The sequence below is a fragment of the Python bivittatus genome, unplaced genomic scaffold (assembly GCF_059951505.1).
Source record: "Python bivittatus isolate LINGU-HERP-01145 unplaced genomic scaffold, Pbiv_v1 ctg000480_np1212, whole genome shotgun sequence".
Lineage (NCBI taxonomy): Eukaryota > Metazoa > Chordata > Lepidosauria > Squamata > Pythonidae > Python > Python bivittatus.
Genome location: NW_028277075.1, coordinates 90,568,123 through 90,591,417, shown reverse-complemented (window position 1 = coordinate 90,591,417; position 23,295 = coordinate 90,568,123). Strand labels below are relative to the sequence as shown.

The 23,295-nt window shown below is 37.9% G+C and overlaps 1 protein-coding gene across 1 annotated transcript in view; it reads right to left on the bottom strand.

Annotated features, from left to right (window-relative positions):
- THSD7B (thrombospondin type 1 domain containing 7B) overlaps positions 1-23,295 on the bottom strand; it is a 307,764-nt gene that overhangs the window by 26,774 nt on the left and 257,695 nt on the right. The window contains exons 17-19 of the mRNA XM_088145129.1: positions 12,453-12,594; positions 8,919-9,034; positions 7,454-7,571 (exon numbers count right to left, since the gene is read on the bottom strand). Of these exons, the coding sequence (XP_088001255.1) occupies positions 7,454-7,571; positions 8,919-9,034; positions 12,453-12,594 (376 nt within the window). The remainder of the gene's footprint in view (positions 1-7,453; positions 7,572-8,918; positions 9,035-12,452; positions 12,595-23,295) is intronic.

Below are 23,295 nucleotides of genomic sequence, written 5' to 3'. Positions count from 1 at the left end.
GAAGATGATAATACAATGACAAATAACCCACACATACCATGTGGCCACTTGTTACTAAATAAGCTTAAGGATAACACAGTGGTGCTTTCTAATGTGTGGGGTAGAGGGTACACATAAAACAACTCTCTTCAAATCAAATCATTTAAGCAGCTGCATGATTTTGGAAAAAAAAAAGATGTTTTAATGATATTTTGGGTTTGTATTGTCCTAATGAGGATGGATTCTAAATTATACAATACAAATACAATACAAAATACTTTAATAGCCAAGTATAAAATATATACAAGGAATTTGTCTTTGGTGACGAACAGCAAGATCAACAGTGCATTTGGATAGCAACAGAAAAATAATAAACAATAACACTACACAGTAAAATAACTTTTTCAAAGGGAGAAGCCACTGTCCAGCACATATCGAGTCATGTAGTGTTAACAGAGCAATGGCACAAGGGAAAAAACTATTCCGATATCTAGATGTTTTAACATATGGTGCTCTGCAGTGCCGTCCTGAAGGAAGAAGTTGGAACAGTTTATATCCAGGATGGGAAGAGTCTGCAGATATCCTCTCTGCCCTCCTTTTGGCCCTCACAGTATACAGTTCTTCTAGAGAAGGCAGGCGGGTTGCAATTATCCTTTCTGCAGACTTAACTATCCGTTGGAGTCTGAGTCTGTCCTGTTTGGTTGCAGAATCAAACCAGACAGTTATAGAGGAACAGATAACAGACTCAATGATTCCCCTGTAAAACTGTACCAAGAGCTCCTGGGATAATTCAAACTTCCTAAGTTGCCGCAGGAAGAACATCCTTTGCTGTGCCTTTTTAATGATGGCTGTAATGTTAAATGTCCATTTCAGGTCTTGGGAAAGTATAGAACCCAGGAACTTGAAGGACTCTACCACTGATACTGGGCTGTCGAGTATGGTAAGGGGAGGAGTATTAGAAGGATTCTTCCTAAAGTCCACAATCATCTCCACGGTTTTAAGTGTATTCAGTTCCAAGTTGTTATGACTGCACCACAAGACCAGTTGTTGAACCTCCTGTCTATATGCTGACTCATTTCCATTTCGAATTAGACCAATGACAGTTGTATCATCCGCATATTTCAAGATTTTAACAGAAGAGTCTTTTGAAATGCAGTCATTGGTATAAAGGGAGAAAAGCAGCGGGGACAGCACACATCTCTGAGGGGCACCAGTACTGATTAACCGGGTACTGGATGTAGTTTTGCCTAACCTCACGTGTTGTTTCCTACCTGTTAGGAAACTGATTATCCACCTACGGGTATGCTCAGGCACAGTAAGCTGGATCAGTTTGTTGTAAAGAATTTCTGGTATAATAGTATTAAATGCTGAGCTGAAGTCCACAAAAAGAACTCGTGTGTAAAACTCCGGAAATTCAAGGTGTTGCAGAATATAGTGCAAGGCCATATTAACAGCATCATCCACTGACCTGTTTCAACGATAAGCAAACTGCAGTGGGTCTAACGGGATTCTAAATTATAGGATTCTGCTTTGAAAGAAATTTCAGACACAATTATTCACTGAAATGAGTGAAAACAAGAATAAAATTGCTGGAGTAATTCTCTCCCTTGCACTAGTTTCAAGTGTGTGCCTCTTCTGTTGATCACCAGCAGACATAAATCTCTCCTCTTGTCCTCCCTAATATTTATCTCAGGTATCTCCGAGGAGGAGGATCTCCTACCAAAAATAAACTTTTGCTGACCAGAGTATTCACAATTTGCTCATCTCCTTTGGCTATAGCTGCTGTGATAAATTGAAGAGAAATTGCATTTGCATGGCTGTGCAGTCCTAGGAAATCAGAACAAGAGATTGAGCCAGGTAACCTAATTTTATTCTGGGAAATGTGTTTAAGTTCTCTCCCCCTCCACCCACCCATATCCTTTTAAGTTGTGATTTGCCACAACTTCAAAATTAAGAGAGTCCTCACACAGTGGTACTGATAGTGTGTCCTGTGTTTCAAATGCTTTTTCACTATCAAATTATAAAGCTATTCAAAATATTTTTTCCTGAACATGAGAAATATTATCTGACATCTCATAGTTACTTTCCTTTTCCCTTTCATCAAAATAAGCAATGATGCATATTTTAATAGCTGGTGTGGCAGAATCTAGGATCCTGCATGGTTGTGGTATTTTGACTATCCAACCTATCACTCCTTCCTCACCTCTGCAATTCAGCTTCTCTCTGTGGATCTGTCTTTCTCTCTCTACTCCCTCTTGTACATACGCATAGAACTTTAGAAGCAAAAACGTTTAGGTGCCCTGGGCTGGGCTTCCTTCCACAACTTAACTAATATGTTGTTGCATCTGTAGCTTCATGGGGACTCTGTAATGCAAGTAGTTGGCTGTGTTAACTGTTTCTCTCCAGTATTTATATGCCACTCCTGCATCTTTCAGCATGCACCTCATCATTTCGGTCAGGGAACATTTTTTCTTCTCTGCTACACCAATCTGTTCTGGGATATAGGCCACTGTAGTTTCCTGTGTTTTTTCAGATATATTGCCTGCTAGATATTCACTCCACTGTCTGTACAGAGAACCTGAGGCTTTCTCCCAAACATTGCTTAAATAAAGCCATATATTCTTTACGTTTCTCCAGTACTTGACTCTTTTCACTCGGCAAGTAGCAAAATCTGTTGTCTTGTGTAATCATCTATCAATGTGAGCATATTTTCACCTGGTGTTGTGACATGGATTGGCCCACAGATGTCACTGTGAACTTGCTTGCATGTCTTCTTCATCTACTTTATCTCCACACTTATTGGCTTAATACCTTCAACTTTTATACAACATGCACACCAGGACTGATTCACACATGGCTGCAACCATAGTCCTTTGGCTATGGTTTCTAATTCAAAAAGAACATCTGGGTGTCTGTATCTCATTCTCCAGTGCCATTTGGTGACATAATTTTGTGGTTGCAATTCTTTGGTACCCTTCTTTTCTGCACAATCTAATAGTCCATTTTCCTGGACAGTGCCTTTGATAAGCAATATATAACAATCATTCCTTTAAATCTTACATCACATCCTTTCTCTGTAGTTTTTTTTTTTTTTTTAAAGACTTGACTCCAGACCTGGGACATATGAAACATGTTTAATTGTTAAAATGAACAGCTCTTCTTTGCCTGTCACACAATGGAATGTTGCAGAGACTCTCCAGCTGAGGTGACCTTTTCTGTTTGCCAAGTGTATGGTAGATTTATACTAATTCATTTTAATTAATCTCTTTTTTCCCATAATGAAGTTAGAAGTTGCAGGAAAATCAAAACAGATGCCATTTGTTCTTACATTCATTGCTCTATCTCCTTTCTGGCCTTTTCTTACATTGGCCTGAGATGAGTCATCATCTTTGAAATGTGGTTTAATAGGTTTGCCTTATCTCCCTCTTCTAGACAAGTGAGTTATAAATGACCGGAACCATTACAAATGAAGCATTTCCTTTTTTTCCTTCTGGCTTTAGAAAAGTGGCTCTTCAGAGTTAGGCAGATTATAGTCCTACCAATGATTTATCACAAAATAAATCTCTTTCCACTTTCATTTCTATTGTATGTACCACAACTTGCTAATTTCTAGGCAATGAATTTAAAATGAAAGCAACTGACATTTCTTTCTGTATAGGCATGTTTAGTCCCTCAAGTTGACTTGCAATATCAGATGCAAATTTAGATTCCCACCTCCTCCAGATACTTGTTGGGAGATTCTGCCTCTTTTCTCATATAAGTCTGAGAAGATTTTCCAGATGTCTCTGGATTGATCTAAATCCTTTAAATACACAATAACAATCACTCATTGGCAGATATATGACCCAGCTGCTCAGTTGTTGCAATATCTCAGGCAGTTTGCTTCTGTAGGTCTCTCTTTGTCTAGCACAAAGATGATTCCTTGAGACTTCAGAAGCATTTTCATCTTGAATGACCAGAGGAAGAATTCTGGTCCTTCCAGCTTCTTTAGGGGATGAAACTTTCCTGACTCCATTTTTGAGAGTTGCCTGTTTTTCCCCCCACTAATCTTTCCTTTACCTGCTCAAGTGATTTGCCCTCTCTCCTATGGTATCTTTTACATATTTATTCTGAAATTACAATCTCTTAGACAATAAGCAGGTGGAGTGATAAATAAAGGTTATAAAATTTTGTACCATAAGTTTGTTATTCTGGTTTTAAATTTTTTTAATTTGCTACCCTGGATAATATTGGAAAGATTTCTACTCATTCTGATGGGCTTTCATAGATAAGCTGGAGCTTACTTTGGGAAGCCTAATGTGTAAGACCTTTCTTTTTGCTTATCTTAGAGTGTAACAAGATTTTAGTAAAGATCTGTGTTGCAGAATATCCTGAAGATTTGAGTTTCATTCGTCCAGCCCCACAAAGGATTTCCCCTTTGTGCATGGAGGAGAGGGGAAACCCTTCAGTGAGCTGCAAGAATGTTTAAGAGTGAAAGAGCAGCCTGCCAGGAAGATTTCAGCTCTGCGTGGAGCTGAAATCCTTTAGCAGGCAGCTCTTTCATTCCATCTGCTTAACAACCCAGGAGATCACTTAATGACCACAACCAGGAGTGCCCAGATTATAGTCATTGAGTGAAACAATCACATGGGTGTCTTGCTTAATGGCTGCTTCACTCAGTGATCGAGATTCCGGCCCCAATTGTGGTTGTTAAGCAAGGACTACCTGTATAGACCTGGACTAAAGACAAAAGAGCAAAGCACATTATTTAGCCAACCTTATCACCAAGTGAAGCTGTCACAAAAAATGGGAGTTCCACCTGTATTATTACAGCACAGCAAATTGCATTTCACATACAATTCCAAAATATAACACCTGGGCTGAAAATAATTGGAGCAATCCTTTGGTTCACTAAAATATAACACCCCAGTATGTATGTATATATAAATAAACAGATAAATAAAGTGTGGCAATGGAATGTAGCAAGGTCTTTATTGAAGTGACAGCAGAAACCATAATTAGTAAATGTCTGGGTTTAAAAAAATAATTTTAACTGTTTTTTGAGTGCAAAAATAATCTTCTATTATGTCTGGTTTAGACAAAAGACTTGCAATGTAACCAAAAGTTCTAAATTCACATATGCACTGGGAGTCAATGACACATTATTTCTTTTAAAGATGGAATACATGAAATCTATTTCTTATTTGGTGTTGGATAAGACTTTTGGCTGTCAAGAGTTGTATTGTTACAGGTGCAGTATACTGAGAGTTGCATCACTTGCCAATAGTGGGTGAAGGTGAACCAAGTTGCTACAGGTTGATAAGATGTGGGAAGGTCATGACTGCAATTGAATAGTAGCATGCTGACACTGTGTCAGAGGGTTAAAAAGAAGATTAAAATTATCTCTACTTCACTGTGCCTTGAAAATGCAAATGAAGTTAGCTAATAAGCAGATTCTAGAGGTGCTTTCTTTAAAACAGACAAAAAGGGAAAACCTCCTAATTTTAATCTCTGAGAGAACAGAGAAGTTTCACTAGTTAATTCATTAATAAAATGTCCCTGAATACTTGATCTGTTTTACAGAATTTATTTCAGAAATCCTATTGACTTTCACTTTCTATTTATTTATTTAATAATTACAGTTTTGGACAGAAGAGGCTACTTCTTGTGGTCACATTTCTACAAAACCATTTTAATTTTAGAATTAGCAAAAGAAGATTGATCGGTAACATCAACAATTAATTCTGTTGAACTCCTTGACATGTCTACTCAGAAGAAAGACTCATTGAATTAAATAACACTTATTTATATCTGCCTAGAATTTCAGGTTGGAACAACACCAATATGAACATCTCTGAGCTTTTTACAAATCAGTATTTTCTCTTTAGTGGCTCAATAGGTCTTATTGTTTTGCAAACAGAAAGTTTGCTTCCAAAAATGTCAGAGAGTGAAAATAGCACATTTCCAACATACATACACCTAAGTCTCACCAAATAAGCAGAACTGTATTCTGTAACGGCTATGTATTCATAAGACCACAACACATATTAGTCAAATCGGAGGCCATATCACAAATTGCCTAGAAACAGAACATGTTTTCCATGAATCATTTTAACATCTCTTACAGATCCCTAAATGTTTTTCCCTCCCCCAGTTAGCATAGATTTTAAGCTTTTTTAAATAAAACAAAATACTTCCATTTTTACCTCAGTGTTCATGTCACTAACATTTCAGCTTCAACAACTGAAGCTGATTATTTAACCCATTATTAGATTTTTTAAAAAGTGTGATGAAAAATTTGTATGCTTTTATTACTGTGAATGTACACCTCATATATTTACCCTATTAATCATAGCTAGCCTTAAATTAATTAACAATAATTAATAAATCATTATCCTAGTTATTGACTGGGTATGTAGAGCATGCTAAACCAAAAAGTTTGTTTCTACGTGGTGTAGCATGTTGTGAATCCAGCCACTGGGGTTTTCAAACTATGATTTATCTTGAAGCATGCTGTGTAAAGTGAGGACATTGCTGTTTATTTAATAAGTTATGGTTAAGCAAACAATGACTATGTGCTATACGACCACAGCCATACTATGTAATTCTATAAGATGAGTTGTATTGTTGGGTATCTAGAAACAGGACATTCTACACTGGTATATTTTACAATACGAGTCTATTTTAACCTTGTCCAACCAGGCATCCTTCAAGGATGCCAGCAAGAAAAGGATGACTAGACCTGGGCTGTGCAAATCTGAATGGTCACAAGACAAAAGCAGAAACTTAGAGGTTGTTTTGCATTTCTTCACTGCCATCCAGTGGTTGTATGGATTTTTACAGCCCAGTTTGGCAGTCCTAGTGAAAATGGAATGTCTCTTTCAAGTTTTGCTTAACCCTTGGAGATTCCATGGACATATCCATATGGTTCTCTTATCAGCAAGTAGTCTGTCACAGCCTTCTTTCAGGATTTTTTTTTTTCAGCCTTCTGGTATTTCCCGCCACCTTCTCATCCAAATAATACAGAGGCCTGACCTTGCCTAGCTTCCAAGCCCAAGCAAAGTTGGCTGGGTGCTGTCATCTATTGAGACAAAGGCACTGGACAACTTCTAGATTTCCCAACCAGCATGACTAAATTCTGGAAATTCTGGGAGTTCTGATCCAATATATTTGGATCAATATATATGGGTGGGAATACTTCAAGCATGGGGATGGCTAGCCCCATAGAGGCCTTCTGCTTCCAGCCTCAGATTTTTCATCCTCTTGGTCTTTCCTTCTTCTTTTTAATAATTTTTTAATTAAGGTTTTATGTATTTATATATTTTGTTTTTAATGTTTGTTGTGAATCGCCCAGAGTTCCCCCATTGGGGGGAGATGGGCGGCTGAAAGATTTAATAAATAAATAAATAAATAAATAAAATAAATATTTGCAGACTTCTAGGGAAGATTTTATTTTCCAATATATTGCTAATAGTAATTCAAGAGGCACAATTACCTGCAAGGCCACAAGTTTGTGAACATTCCGACCATGCAGACCATTCCGTAATCTGACAGTTCACTACACATTCTACAAGGCAGTTGGCAGTCATTTTTGTAGGTGTTTCCAAATTCAGCTATTAAGGAAAACACAACAGATCACTTGTCACTGATGGCTAGGCAGATGTGCACATTAAGCAGGGCTTCCAATGAAACACCAAAAGTTGGATATTGTAAGCAGAGCAGAATCTTCTGGAGTGGGCAGCTATAATATATGTAAAAGAACAACAACAACAACAACAACAAATTTTTCAGCATTTTTTCACTGATCCAGCCTGCTCCAAGCTGGGTCACAGATTTTGGCAAAGCAACATTCATTGAAGTGCATTAGCATGATTCACTCAGTATCCTGAGTTAATATGCTTTTTTGTTTGTTTGTCTTCTGAATTGGCTGGACTCGGATGAAAGAGCTACAATATAGAAATTGTTTATATATGTCCATTCAGAAGTAACTGAGGCCAATTGATTTTAATAGACAAAGAAGTGGAATACTGACTGTTAGAGGGGCAGTATGATGAAAGGCTAGATGGAAAAGTCAGTAGAGCAAATCAGTTGGAGGGAGAAGTTGAGGATGGTAATTAGAGGAAAGGAAAAGAAGAATAGGAACTAGAAGGAAGTTAGAAGTATGAAAGAGCAGAAAGAAGAACTATACAAAAGTTGTTTAAAAAGAAGAGTTTGGTTAAGATATAGAAAGGTTATTGTTTATATCAAATTACTTTTTCAAATGTTTATTTCCCTTAAAAATACATGTTTACTGATCTAAATGTCTAAATGTATGAATATGTTCTGGTCTACCTTACCCTACATGCTGACTTCAGATAACAAAACCATATCCATTATAGGATCGTCCTACTTGTTCTCTGTGACTCTGTGGAGGGATCTATATGGCCTTACAAGGGTTAGCAACATTTATTTTGATGCACTTTTCTGAAAGTCTAAACCCATGAAATGTTGGCAATTTTACTCAGTTAACAATCAGGGCAATATAAAAATGTCTCAACTGTGCAGAGACCCTACCATTTATCCTGTAAATAAATCCAGAATAGAACTCTTAGCTTATCAGGTTGCTATATGAGGACATCGTCTGTTCTAAATACATTCCATTCACTGGGTTCCATTTGGCCCCTTGTGGCAGTGCTTCCAAAAATCAATGAGACAAAGGTGTATCACCTTTGCAATTATAAGTATTTCCATTTATATATTTTTTTCATTCCTATATGAAAATTTCAGGGCTTCATTAAAGGCAGGGCCATGTGGTGTGATTTAGGAAAATCAGGATGGAATAAATAACCCCAAATGATTTGATAAGTTACTTTCCAAGCTGAGTTGTTCTGGAAAGCCAGATGTTATGCTATGGGATATCCAAAGTGACTAAAGGGTTCAGTGAACACATACTTGCATTAAGTAACCAAATGGAACCTCACCTGCTCACAGTGGTTCATGTTCACGGCTTTTCCATCACTGCGTATGCAGCTCAGAAGGCGATTCCTAACCCCTTGTCCACAGGCTGCATTTTCATTTAGCTGGCACGTGCTCCAGTCTAAAGAGACATCATAGCTGCAATTAGTTCTGCCAGTTAATGCCAGAAGGACTTTTGTTTTTTAAATGAAGCTATATTTTTTAGGATTTGGAAACCAATAAAGTACTATTTAAAACAAAAGAATCTGTCTAGCTTTAAATGATCCTGTTTTTGTTTCAGTAGCCCTTAAAAATTACATTCCCTCTGAGTATGCCAACAACTGTCCAGTGATGATGAAATGTAGCTTTTTAAAAAGCACTTCATAGTGATCAAGTGGCATGCTGCTCCGCTGGATGCCAAAAATTGTAATTTTTTTTCTGCAGTACTACTGCCTTGAAGCAAGACTTGTCATAACCTCCAACTGAGTTTTGTCTGAAAAGAAATCATGTTTCCCTTGAAAGAAAACACTTGTAAAATATTAATGTCTTCTTCAAGCCAGGATAACCAATTAGGAAAGGCTGTTTTTAAAGTACTGCTCTACAAAGGTACTGTTGAAAATGGCTAGAAATCTTAAGTAAATGACATTTTTTTCTGCCTTCAAAATGTATATGAAATTACTGTATATAAATCACATTTTTTCTTCTTGGTGGTCTTTAACATTTCATTTGTTTGGATGTGCATTCTCTATGTTGGTTACCAGAAATGTGAAAGAGAGGTCCTTTTTTTGTCACATGTGAATTAAACCCTATTGCTGTCCCCAGTGTTATGTAGAATTCCTAGGTGAGTGAACTTTCACTTTAATGAAGGGACTATCTCTACATCGGCCTTCCATCAGGAACACAGGAACGATGCAACCCTGGTATGAATGGAAAAGTCCATTCTGTACTCTGCATGAGGCAGCAGTTCTTTTCATGAAGCATGGGATATTAAGTTTTGCCTCCAGGGTTGCTTAACTTCTTTGAAGTCTCAAGTTCACCCCTAAGTACCTTTTGATAGTTTATCAATCTGAATTTGGAAATTAGGATCAATGAATCATCCATTTGCATCTCCTTTCAGTGGAGCTTGACTGCTGGTGTCTACATAGACATATTTCTGTTACACTTTAGACAACCACAGGGAAGTAGTTTGCTAATGTCTTTGCCAGGATGATTTTTCAACTTCCCAACTGAGTCCACAGCTGTAACATTTCCTGGTGATCTCACATACAAGGGCTAAGCATATCTGCCTCTTCATAGCCTTTTTTTTTTTAACTGTACTTTTTCATGTTTTATTATTTTATTATGATAATGTTACAAATAACATTATCAATTTTAAAAGAACAAAAGAAAAATACAATTAAAATAATATTCAAATAGATAATACAGATAAAAAAACAAAAAACAAATATAAACAGAAAAATCAGGTGGATAACCAACAAATCTAAAATATCATGTGATGAATATATTCTAATACTTCTTTGAAAGTTATAGTTCTATCAGACATTCATATCTATTTTCTAATCAAAACATGCCCCTATTAAATTTTAAAGGTATTTGGTTAACACAACTGGAGTCATGAAAAAGGAGAAAGAAAGAGACTACAGATGATAAACAATACATTAAGACAATACAGTACATTATAGGTAGTTAATATGCCAAGTTAAAATATAAACTCTAAAACCTGAATGTTGGATGTGGCCCAATTTCACATATAAAATTGTAGTCTAAAAATAGTTTCCAGAGGTAACTACATTCTACATTAGATTTACTTTTAAATATAAAGTCATTCTAGATTTTGAAGCATACTCCCACATTTTGATTAGCCATTCTTCCATAGAGGAGATCATAGATCTTTTCCAATAAAAAAGCATATCCAGGCATTAACATATACAATGCCAATTTGGTATACAGGTAGTCCTCGCTTACTGACTGCTCATTTAGCGACTGCTCAAAGTTACGATGGCACTGAAAAAGATTTATAACAGGTCCTCATATTTGGGGCCATTACAGCATCCCTGTGGTCACATGATCGCAATTCAGGCGCTTGGCAACCAGTGTGCATTTACAATGGTTGCAGGTGGCTTGGTCATGTGATTGCCATTTATGACCTTCACAGCTGGCTTCCAAGAAGCAAAGTCAATGGGGAAGCCACCAGGAGTTCATAAGTCATGGTCATGTGATGTCACACAATCACCACGGGTGATTCACTTCACACCTGTGGCCAGAACTGAGGTTAGTTGGGTACAGTCACGTGATGTTTCACGTTACAATCACGTCACTTAGCGACAGTTGCTGGTCCCAGTGGTGGTTGGTAAGTGAGGACTACCTGTATTTGAAGGAATGTATGATTTAGTGAAATTTAATAAAAATATCTCAAGATGAAATGGGATTATGACTTTTAACATTTGTTGCATTCTTCAATGGATTGTTTTCCAGCACTGTTGAGCTTTACAACATTGCCACCACATGCGGAAAAAGGATCAATCTGTTTATTACATTTCTAGCATTTTTCAGAAAAGAAATCACTCATTTTAGCATTCAAATCGGGGTGATATACCAACAGTAAAACATGTTATACCAGTTCTCTCTGAGTACAATATACATGGCAAATTTAATGTTATTTTTCAGTTGAAATTCCCACCCTAACCCTAATCATATAGTCTTTGACTTGCTCAGGTTTTGAGTCATGTTTTACTAATAAATTATAAATTGTGCCTAACAGATGTTTAGTATTATGTGTTATAAGGTTTTCAAATTCAGTCAAGTTTCTCAATATGACCCTATGTTTTTGTAATTGTTTTGTTGCTGAGCTCTTGTTTGATAGTTCTGGAAACATTTAAGTGTAAACAAGCACTGTGTAGTAAAATACTCTAAATATCTTAACTTTGTCCTCTTAAAATCTGAACAAGGTTTTGTCTCTCCATTGAGCAAATTTCATAGTGCCTTCATCCTTGTAGAAATAGATATTGAATAATGAAGGAAGAGGGGCCTTCTTCTTAGCCTTTTTAGCATCACTCAAGGATTATAAAGTGCTGCTCACATATAGCAATAATCCTCAGGAAAATGTTACCAAAATATAATAATGTTACATTTAATTTTATATAATTTTATACAATGCTATGAAAACTTATTTTCTTGGTCATATAGTTCTTAATTCAGTTTATACCTAGGAATAAATTGAGATATAATGGCATGAGCATCACTATGTGTTACAATGTGACAGCTACATAATTTTAAATAATATTAATATTAATATTATATTAAATACGAGAATAAATAAATATATCAATTAACATTAATATATAAAAATGATTAAGATATTCATATTCATAAATTAGCATTAATTAATAAATACATGAACTTTTTAGCTCTTTTTAAAGTGCCCCCCCTTAAAAGTTAAAGTCCAGTGAAAGTTACTTATTCCTGTGCTATGCCATCTCTATTTATTTTTACCAGTCTGATACAGGCATTTGTGAAGAATGCTGTAAATTCCATTCCAAATTACAATGAACAGTGCTTACCTGTTAAATTGTAACTATACTGAAAACAGTTTTGATTCAGAATACAAGGTCTCAGTTGTGTACTTTCAGGGCAGGTCTTGGGTTTTAAAGCCAATCGTAATATATGTCGAGTCCTTGTTTGCATTATACTGGGATCACATGGCTAGGAAAAAAAAACAGGGTAAATCAATGATGCAAGCACATGTTTACAGCTGCGACAAGGATGGTTACCTGCATTATTAATTTAATTGGTTTTCAAATTGCCTATCAGGCTAAATGATCTCTTGTGAATAATCTCATTATATAATACCAATGCTCCTTCCCTGAATTTGATATCCATCTAAAAAGACTCTCTATATGTACACAGGGGAAGAATCATACATGTGGCTCAGGATTTTTATGGTGGTCATCCAAACAATAAGCCAAGCTACTGTTGGTTTATTAATTATTTGGAGCCACAGAGAATGGAAGAGAAAAGAAAGGCACCATCATCTTCATAGTCTTTTATTTATTTATACAGACTTATACATCTCCAGCACCTCCTAGTTGTCTTCATTTTTTTTTTTCAATTAAGAAAAACTGCTACAGCAAAATGTGAACTCCTACATTCCAGGTAATATGTTTCCTTTAATTCTTTCAAACTGAAAATATAATTTATCCTCTTTCATTGCCCATATTAGTTTGGAGATGCTTTAGATGGTAAAGGTTTAAGAAAAATGTACCTCTTTCCAAATTCATTAAGATGCTATGTTTGAATAAAAGAAGACCTAGAATCAGACACTACTGGAACAACAACAACCTGGCACTCTTTTGTTGTCTATTGTAAATACACAGAAACACATATTTAATGAACTTCTCTAACTGCACAGTCATGATCCTCTCAAACATGTTGCCCATGAAAGGTGTTTTTAATGACTGGGTGAACAGCTTCTTCAGAAGTGGATGGACCACTACTTTCTCTAAGACGTGTGGCCCCACTCTGTCACATAAAGAAATATTTTCTCTGCCTGGAGCTGCCTAGTCATTTTTCTTAAATAAGCTAAGATAGATAGAGCTCAAGTGTATATTAAAGCAAAAGTTATCCCAAGCAATTTGATTAGAAAAACTGTATTTCAAGCTGGAATGAAGTTCAATGCTTTTCTCAAAGCCCCTCACAGCTCTGTCCTGGCAAACCTCCATGAACTATAATATGAGGGTTTCCAGTGATAATAATACTATAACCATTGTAAAGAACACAGCTGGAAAGCTACTTGGGGATGCAGTGGAGACCTCAAAAGAGGCTACCCTTCTAGCCTTCACCCACCACACAATAAGCATGACTGAGTACACGAATGCATATCCAGTCAGCCATTTGGCAATGTTGTTCATTTGTGCTCTAGCCATCTCCTAGCCTGTTTTACCACCCAGAGCTTCCCAGGAAACCAGGGAGAAATCCAGACCCAGACAAAGCATTTAGAGGTAATCATGCCATTGGTGTCTCAAACCACTTGCCCTGTTTCTGTAGGGCAAGTGGTTTGGACCTCTGGAAAATTCTCCCAGACCAATACAGTCCATATGTCTCTAAGAGACAGGTCATATTAATGGGTCCTCCTCCCCTGCAGGGGAAAAAACACCACTATGCTTTCTTGGACGTAAACAAAATCATGCCATGTTTTAAGATGAGACTGTTTCCAGACACAGTAAGACACCTTTGCTGGCCAAGGAAGATACAGCTTGCTGGCTGGTTTTCTTTTTCTTTTTAATGAGACATTTAATATGTCTCTCTCTGCCTCAGGGCACAGTTACATGGGTACTTTTGAGTAGTAGCAACAAAGTGAATAGGCAGTAAGCTTAGTAATTTACTAGCTTCAGATGCTCCTAAAGGGCAATTATTTTGGCATACATTGTAAATGTCGTAACCTGCTACCCTTTATCATGATGCTACTGACATTGGGGGTAATGGAGTTGCTTAAGTGATTAAGAATGGCAGAGTTACAACACAAATGAGTGGCAAATTCTAAGCCATTTGATGTCAGTGGTAGCCCTTTATTGATTCCAAATGAAGCAAACTGTGACAAGTAATAAAGAATTGAAAAGCAATCCAATGCTTCTAATATAGAAATAAAGTCCACATTTCAAAGTGCAATTGCATTTTCTCAAAGATATTTAATTAATAGAAATGAGTTGATAACTGCTTTGGAGGTAGTCCTTGATGTACGACCACAATTGGGACTGGAATTTCCATCGCTAAGGGATGCAGTCATAAAGCAAGAGGTCACATGACCGCAATGATTAGCAACCACAATCCTGGCACTCCCTATTGCTGTCATTAACCAAGAATTGTGGATCATTAAGCGAGTACCCATCCCAATCCAAGCCATTCTGGGCTTAGTCCCTCCCAGCCCTGAGCCTCAGTAAAATCCCCCCAACTCCCCCCACCTGCCTATCTCCCCATCTCTGCCCTTTTGGCTGCCCTGCACCCTGCCTTGCAGGGCAGCAAGCAGCCCCAGAACCGCATGGCTCTGGGGCTGCTTGCCAAACCCCAGGAAGCCGCAGCTGCCCCAGCCCAGTCCCAACTGCAGTTGTCCTCACCACCCTGCACTCTGAGACCCCTGCTGCCCTATGCTCCACCACCCCAGCTGACCTTTGCTGTCTTCTTGCTCCCACTGCTGACAAGGCGTGCTGGGCCAGGCTGCTGGGCCAGGCTAGGGCTGGGCCTCACACTGTGGGGGGGGGGCAGGGGGAAGCCAAAAGCAGCCCCTTTGCAAAGTGCTCCTTGGTAGGGATGCTTCCCCCCCAAAAAAAACCCCCAAAGCAGCCCCTGAGCTGCAGCATGCCAAAAAGCCCTTTTGCCTTTTCTGCTTTTGGCTTTTTTTGGGGGGGGGGGGACACAAAGCCCAGGTCTGCCCAGCAGCCAGGCCGGGCATGTGTCGTCAGCAGTGGGAACAAGAAGATGGTGAATGTCAGCTGGGGTGGCATAGTGCAGCGCAAAAGGGGGGCAAAAGGGCATAGATGGGGGGGAGATAGGTGAGTGGGGGGAGGTGAAGCATCACTGCAGTCGTAAGTGTGGGTGGGCTGCCAAGTGCCTGAATTTTGATCACATGACTGTGGGGGCACTACAATGGCCGTAACTTCGAGCATGAGTAAGTGCCATGGACTGGGAAAGATTATAACCAAACCAAACCAAACCAAACCAAACCCACAACCCTCCCACCACTTGTTATTCTCATAAATATTAAGGATTTTTAAGAAACATCCTTCCATAAATCATACCAAGGGCACTATTTCAAAGCTCATTAACTAGAGAGAACAGCAGTTCAAAAACACATGCTTCTCTTGCCTCGCAGCTCTCACCAAAGACAAAACTCGAGAGTGAGAGACTGGCAGAGTCAGGAAAGAGAGAAGACTCAATTCCATCCTCCTGAATATGCAAAAGAAGACTGGAACAATTTGGCTCACAGGCTCAATTCTATGGAGGGCCTAGCCTGAAACAGCACTGGCATAAACCCAGCTGTCAGCGTCCAGCAATTCCTGCCCTCCTGTAACAGTGGAAGGCAGACAATGGAGTGTGACCTCAATGTGTTCTCTTGAGCATTTGCCGAGGGAGACTAGATTGTTTGCTCTTTCACTAAATCTGAATTAAGCAGATGCAAGAGTTCTGTACTGTTCTCTGTAACCTTGTGGCATGATTTCATATAGAAGCTGCTGTTCCTGGAAGCTCAGCTGTTTGCTGGGGAATGGTCACCCAGACATTTAAGATAAGCTATTTTTCTTAATTACATGAAAACGAATCCTATTTCAAACTGTTTACAAATCATTTATTATCTTTCCCACAATTAATTTGATTGTTTGTCCTTGCAGGCCAGAATAATAGTATGAATGATTTGCCAATAATAATCAAAGAGAAGTATCTTTCTAGATGCTCCCAATTACTGCTCTACTGAATTCATTTTGCTGTGTTAAAATCAATCTCTGAAAATCAATGAAGAGAGGAGCTGGTGTTTAAATGATCAACTTTCAGCATGAAAACAAGCATCTCAAATAGCTTGGCAATGGCTGTCATCTTTTAACTGACTGTACCTGGGGTGTGTCTTATAACAACTTATTATGGAGGCCTATTTAAAATCTGATCCAAACATGGCTTGCATAAGGATTAGGGAAGGCAAAGCAATTCTTCTTCTTGCTATCAGCAAATAAGATTTGCTACTGCTGGACAGAGTAATTTTCCCATTCCTTTTCCCACCATCATTCAATTTGATTTAACTGATTTAAGAGAAATTGCTTTCAAAAATTATTTCAAAGAAAAAAAAATCTCTCATGGATAGAATGCAGCACTCATTACTGTACATGGTGATGAGGCGGCCAAAGTTTTGTTTCTGTCCACAAATAGTTGCAGCAGTCTACATTTACTATTTTCATTTGGGATGCCCTTCATTTGGGATCCAAGCACAGTAAAAGATCTATTTTCCCCTCTACAATCACCTTGTGAGATAGTTTGGGCTGAGAGACAATGACTGGCCCAAGGACATCCAGTGAGATTCCTAGGCTCTGTGGGCCTTGATCCTACATCTCCCTGTTTCTAGTCCAAGACTTTAACTGCTACATCCCACTGGCTCTCATGCATACAGTTCCCTGGTTCAAGCACAAATTCTAGTACTATCTGGATTAAAGCAACCACTTCTTCTTTCCCAGAGAAATGAAGAAGCCATGCTCAGCAGAAAGGGACAGAAACAGCTTTCAGAAATGGTTGTGCAAGTGTAGAAAAAGACAGGGCTGCTGCAAGGATTGGTAAAGAAGGGCTTTGTTAGACTACCATGCCTTGCAACCTCCCTTCTTCAATGGATTTGCCCAGCCTTACTCTTGATATGTTCCCAGTGTAAAGACTGTGGTTATACTGTCATAGAACATATGGGTGATGAGTTATATAGAGTCGGGATATGTCATCAGGAAGATAAATGTGAGGGGGCTCTGCACACTGGAGTGTTCTTCCAAATGTGGGAGAAAGGGGCTTTCTGACAAACAGATTTCTTTCCATAATGGTTATTGGTTATCCTCCAGCCCCACTGAGTCTTCATCAGGCAGGCACAAACCCCTAATTTATTTATTAATTACAGTACATAATTTGATTGCTGTCCTGACTTTTAGCTCAAGCAGCAGACAATAACAATAAAAGTACTATGAAACTTTTTAAAGAAAAAAATGTCAAATTCTGAAATGGCATAACATTAAGATTAAGGGATCAGTAGCAGCAATTCTTTTACCCACTGTACAGAAAATATTTTGTTATCTATACTTTTCTAATACTTTTATCTGGATTTATATGACATGTAGGAATTATAGGTGGAAGGAGCATAAAAAGATTAACTGGACAGATTGTTCATATAACTAACTCTCCCTGAAATGTTTTCAGGGAAGGGAGTTGATACAAGTAAAGTAGAGTTTGTCCCTGAAGAGCACTCACTTTGAAGTTGTAAAAGAACTTCTATACCTGACTCCATAAAACTATGTGACTTGATAAATAATTACAAATAACAAATTTCTTCTGATTGCTTACATTTTTTTCCCTACTGTGACCTGACACTACTGATATGAACAGGTGTAATAAAGAAAAAAAGAAAGAAGAAATCTTCATTCAGGAAAGGGGTGATACCTCTTCTCTATTATTCCAGAGTACAGGACACAAATAATGGATTTAAGTTACAAAAAAGCAAGATTCTGGTTTAGCATTAGATAAAACTGCTTAATGCTAAAACAATCACTCCAAGAGCTGGTGGGCTCTCTTTTGCTGGATGGGTCCAAGGAAAAGTAGACTTTATTTGTTGGGAATGTTTAATTTGGATTCCTGCACTCAAGAAGGGATTTGACTTGATGGCCTAAGTAGCCCCTTCCAGCTCACTCATTCTACGAAACCCAGAGAATATCCCTGTACTTTCAAGACTGCTAGCAAGTATAGGCAACATGGAGCCTATTTACACAGATGTTCCTACTGATCTCTTTTGATGCTCACTGATTGCCTTCCTAACCAAGTTTCAATTTAAATTTCCTTCAATTAAAAAAAAGGGAAACTGGTATACTACATAGCAGAATAATGCCTTTGGACTTCATAGGTCCTTAGAAAACAATGGTTCGTGACCAGAGGTAATGTGTGTGTGTGTGTGTGTGTGTGTGTGTGTATTTGCAAGTGTGTCCATTATCCCAGACAAAGTCAAAAGTAAGCTGGGATTATAGGAGGCCCCTGGAGACAAGGGTTGGGGGCAGTAGGGGCACCCTCATCACTATTTATGAAAAATGTTGTCTAACAGCTGGTCACATCTACTATGGCAGTATTTTAGAAATGCACTAACCTCCTTAGACAGTGATTATATAAGAATGCCCATGACATGGTTCCAAAATCAAACATGCTAGCTAGTCCAAAAAGGTTATCTACTGCTGTAAATGTTCTTCTTCAGTAAGTTAGATAATGATAACACTTGCAGTCCTAAACTGATCTATTCTTACCCATATTCACAATATCCTTGGTTGGCTCATTTTTTAACTAATAGGCCTGCTGACCTCTGCATAGATTTATTATACTCCTGGGCTGAAATCAAGTAAAGGGCAGCCTGGCCATACTTTGTGGAAATTGAAAACCCTGCTTGACCAAAATTCCCATGCTATGTGTATTCAGCCAAACATATAGAATGTTTCCCATCTCCCATCTCAACCTTTGCTCAGTGTGCAAAGGCCAAGGGATATTTTCATTATTTCTATGTGATATTTCTTTGAATGTATACTGATATCATTTATGAACTAAGTTGCTGCACATATTGATAACACTGAATCCCAGAATGCCTGAGCCCTTTGTAAATAGGGTCCAGAATACAGCAAAGTTTTGTTCTGATTCCAAAAATCTTTAAGGTATCAGATGAAACCCCATCTGTTGCCTTTCCCAAACTTACTGCTTGAGGATAATTTGAGAGTGGCAACATTCCTGGCAGCAAAGAAACTTAGTTTTGAAAACCTATATACCCCAGGAAACAAATTCAGAAGGGTTCATTACTTTTGCAACAAGCCAGAGGAAATGGGATTTCCAACACTTTTCAGCTTGAAACACGGAAAATGTTTCATTTATTAATGATATTTCTTGGTGTGAACATATATTCCTGAGTATGATAATAAGATTTCCAACCTCTAACATGGGAAACATGGGTAAAGAAGCAAGTGAACCGGTAAGACCTACTTTAGCTGGGTGTGAACTTAATTTAGACTTAGCTAAACTGACCTACAGTACAAAACTGTAATATTGAACTGAGAATGGATGAGCGTGCTCATTACTTAATTATAACTCTGATCTCTGTTGTGACTTGTAGTTGCGGATGTACCAAAAATCAAAGACCTAGCTAAATGTGACAATGCAATTTGTGACTGATTTTGTAAGTACATTTCCCCAGAGATGCTGAATAGCAGCTCTTGTGGGGAACTTCTTAAATTATGAAACATGGCATTGGAAAATGGCATGGGTCCAATCTGAATCATTCTCCACCATGAGAGCTGTTTGCTAATATTTAAGAATTTGGACATTTGAGCTTGAGACTTCATGGTGTCATCTAATTAGATCCCAACAGACTTCTTTCATGCTTTCAGCTATGTTTTGGGGAAGAGGGGGAGAGAATAGTTGCATAATTTTCACTGTGGAGGAATCTTAGAAATGTGTGGAACTTCTACATTTACCAATGACTTAGAAAAAAGATTTGGCAAACCAAGCTCAAAATGCATTGCTTATCATGAGCGTTTATTATTAATGATTGGAATGCTGAAATAAGACAGGGAAACTCCACTGAGCATGGCTTCTGGAATTCTTGCCAACCTCTTGACTAGCTGTAGCCATAGAAAGAGTCTGTATTTTCATCTGTGGAATGAAGTATCATGGTACGCTGTGTGTGTGTGGGCGGTTCTGTGTGTCTGTGTGTATCTAACCAGGGCAAAGGATATGCGCTGTCTCTGCTTCCGTATGTGTGTTTCTTCTCTCCCTTTGTTTTGTGGCTGTGTATATTCTTGTAAGTGTGCACTGGGAAGCACAAAGCAGGACACATATGCTCTGCTTTGGGTTGTGATTAGAACAGGGAGGGAGGGGGTTAGAATGGAGTAGTCAGCAGCATTCTTGCCCAGCTGCCTCCCCCAGAGGGGTGCACTGGGGATCTTTGGGGGTAATATTTCTCTCCACAGCCCCCAGCCAGATCAAGACCATTTTAGAATTTAATCTTTCTTTTGCAAACTCCCCTGCCCCCAGCAAATTTGGTCTCATTTTGTTCAGTTTTCAGTGAATTATCCTGCTGAAGGACAGACCACAGAATCCCCCTTATGTAAGCCCCCTTACCTAATTTCTCTTCAACATTCCTCTAAATTGGAAAGGATAAATGGTAACAGTTTAGATGCTTCTCTTCCCACAGAAATGATAACCCCTTACTCTCCATATTATGTCATTTTCATTATTTGGAATCTACTGATCATGCAGGTTTCCCCTACCCTCACCAGCAGCTGGTAAGGACACGGGATTTGCTATATACAGTACTAGGCAGTAGTCCTTGATGAGTTCTAAAAAATAATATAGGAGAGGTGTGTGTGTGTGTGTGTGTGTGTGTCAGTGTGAAAGAGAGTAGCTAGTTAGAAAGCCACCTAATGGTTAAAACTGCTTGTTTAACAGTTTGGTATCAACTGTATAAAAAAGCTACAATGAACTGGATGCATTTAATCTGAAATGTTATTATATGTTTAAAATTCTAAAGAGAAGAAATGAAGAGCAAGCAGCTCTATTTCAGAATATTTCTTGAGATGCTGACAAGTTCAGCAATACTTAAATATCTGCTTAATGATGATCTCTTAGTATGATTTCTGCAACTAGTTCTTCTTAAGGCCTTCATAACTGATGACTACACAGGTGGTAACGTGCTTATTGGCCCTATAATTTATTGAAATACTTGCGTATGGCACTAAGAGCATGATGTTTAACAAGCTATTCATAGGCTGCCATTGCAGAAAACACTGCAGCACTGAAGGAATCACACCGGTTTTACTGTGAGTGCATAATGAACCATCCATAGCAATCCATATACAGATGTGAATGCTCTATTATCAATTTAATACGCTGTTTACAACATAAAGAATGTAAAAATATCCACAATCCATAATGGCTTCTGGAATCCTCCTTTCCTTCCACTTGGCTTTTAATCACTGGAGAATAATCTAGTTTACCCAAAAGACAAGGAGAGTTGAGAAAGTTTACCTTCAATCCCTCGTATGAAGGCTCTCAATGTAAACATAAAAGATGTAACCATGTTTTAATAAAACATAAATACATGTAATCCCAGGGACAAGGCATACTAATGCTTTGTCAATCATAACTAAACATTTATTGGTCAAATACTTTGGCATTTGTCAAATGCTTTGCCAATCATAATGAAATATTACACTTCAGTCCTCCAATGGAATATGAATAGGACTGTACTGTGAGTCACTAGCATGGAAACATTTTTTACTGAAATAAACACAAGCTGCTTCTATTTAATTGCCCCAGTCTTACACTGTACATCTTGATAACGGCATCTAACTTTAATTTGCTTCATTATGGTACTATACATACTGCTTTTCTACCCACAGAGCACTCCAGTTAAAAATGATAATTAAAATCATGATTAATCCGACTCAAAAGGATGGATTAAAGGAGAAAATTATGACATGCTTTTTAAAGGCAGAAACAGAGAGGGAAAAGCACAACTCTTGAGAGAGAACATTTCACTGATTGTTGTCCAGAGCACTGTGCATGCATTGGAAAATGTGGAACTTGAGAAAATTACCATTTTATTTACTGACCATTAAATAGTCAAACATTTGGAATCCACTTATCTATTGACATATTAAGCTTTTTATGTTTTGGAGAAGGACCTTGATGGCTTGTAAATTCCTTTTGCTTCTGTGATTTTGAAATGGGTATCTAATCGTGCACTAATTGCCTGATGCCATTAGGTTTTCCAAGAGGCAGTATCCTACAGGAACTGGTGGAAGGATCTCAGCAATACATTTAAACAACTTTGATTTGAATAGAACATTTGAACCACTACGTTTAAACAAATCTTGGTCTCAACCCTGGATCCTGCAACTGTTAGGCTAGTTTCCCTCCTTGTCAAGGAATGAGAAAAAGTCAAAACAACAGAGTTTTTGTGCTCCTGGGTGCCACTGTGGCAATGAACTACAGCTAAGGGAAAGAGAAGAAATGCTTTCAGCTGAAATCTCCTGTCTGGCTCTGGAAGTGATATTACTCTGTTCTGACACCTCTGTAACTTAAAATTAGGGTATAATTAGAGCATTTGTGTCACTACCTGCCTTTGTTTTTGTTTTTGTTTTTTTTTGAAGGTCGGTAAGTAGATTGAGTAATAATACAAAATGGGTTTGGTCACATAAATATATGGTGGGAGTTGAGATTTTCCATTTCTTTTCCTAGATTTTGCAAGAAGAGTTTGGGGCTTTTCCTTGTTTTTTAAACTATTAAATGTTTAAACTTTAAAAAAGTAGTTTAAACTTTTAAACTAAGTCCTTCCTAGGCATTACAATAGAGTCAGTATGTGTTCCCATCTACCCCATTCCAAGCTATTGATTTTCAGCAACCATGGTACTGAATTTTGGAATGGTTCTGAGAGCTATAAAAAGGGAGCTTATAGTTTGCTACCCCTCAGGTATAACAGCATTGATGAAACTATTAATTTTAATCTTGTTACCAGGAAAATGATTTGAATTCTCCTCTGTAGCAAATTCAGAATTATGACCTAAAATATCTAGGTGCTCCTGTCAAAATCTACTGAAACTAATCATACGTCTTGTTTCCACTTTTGAACTTATCCATTAATACTTT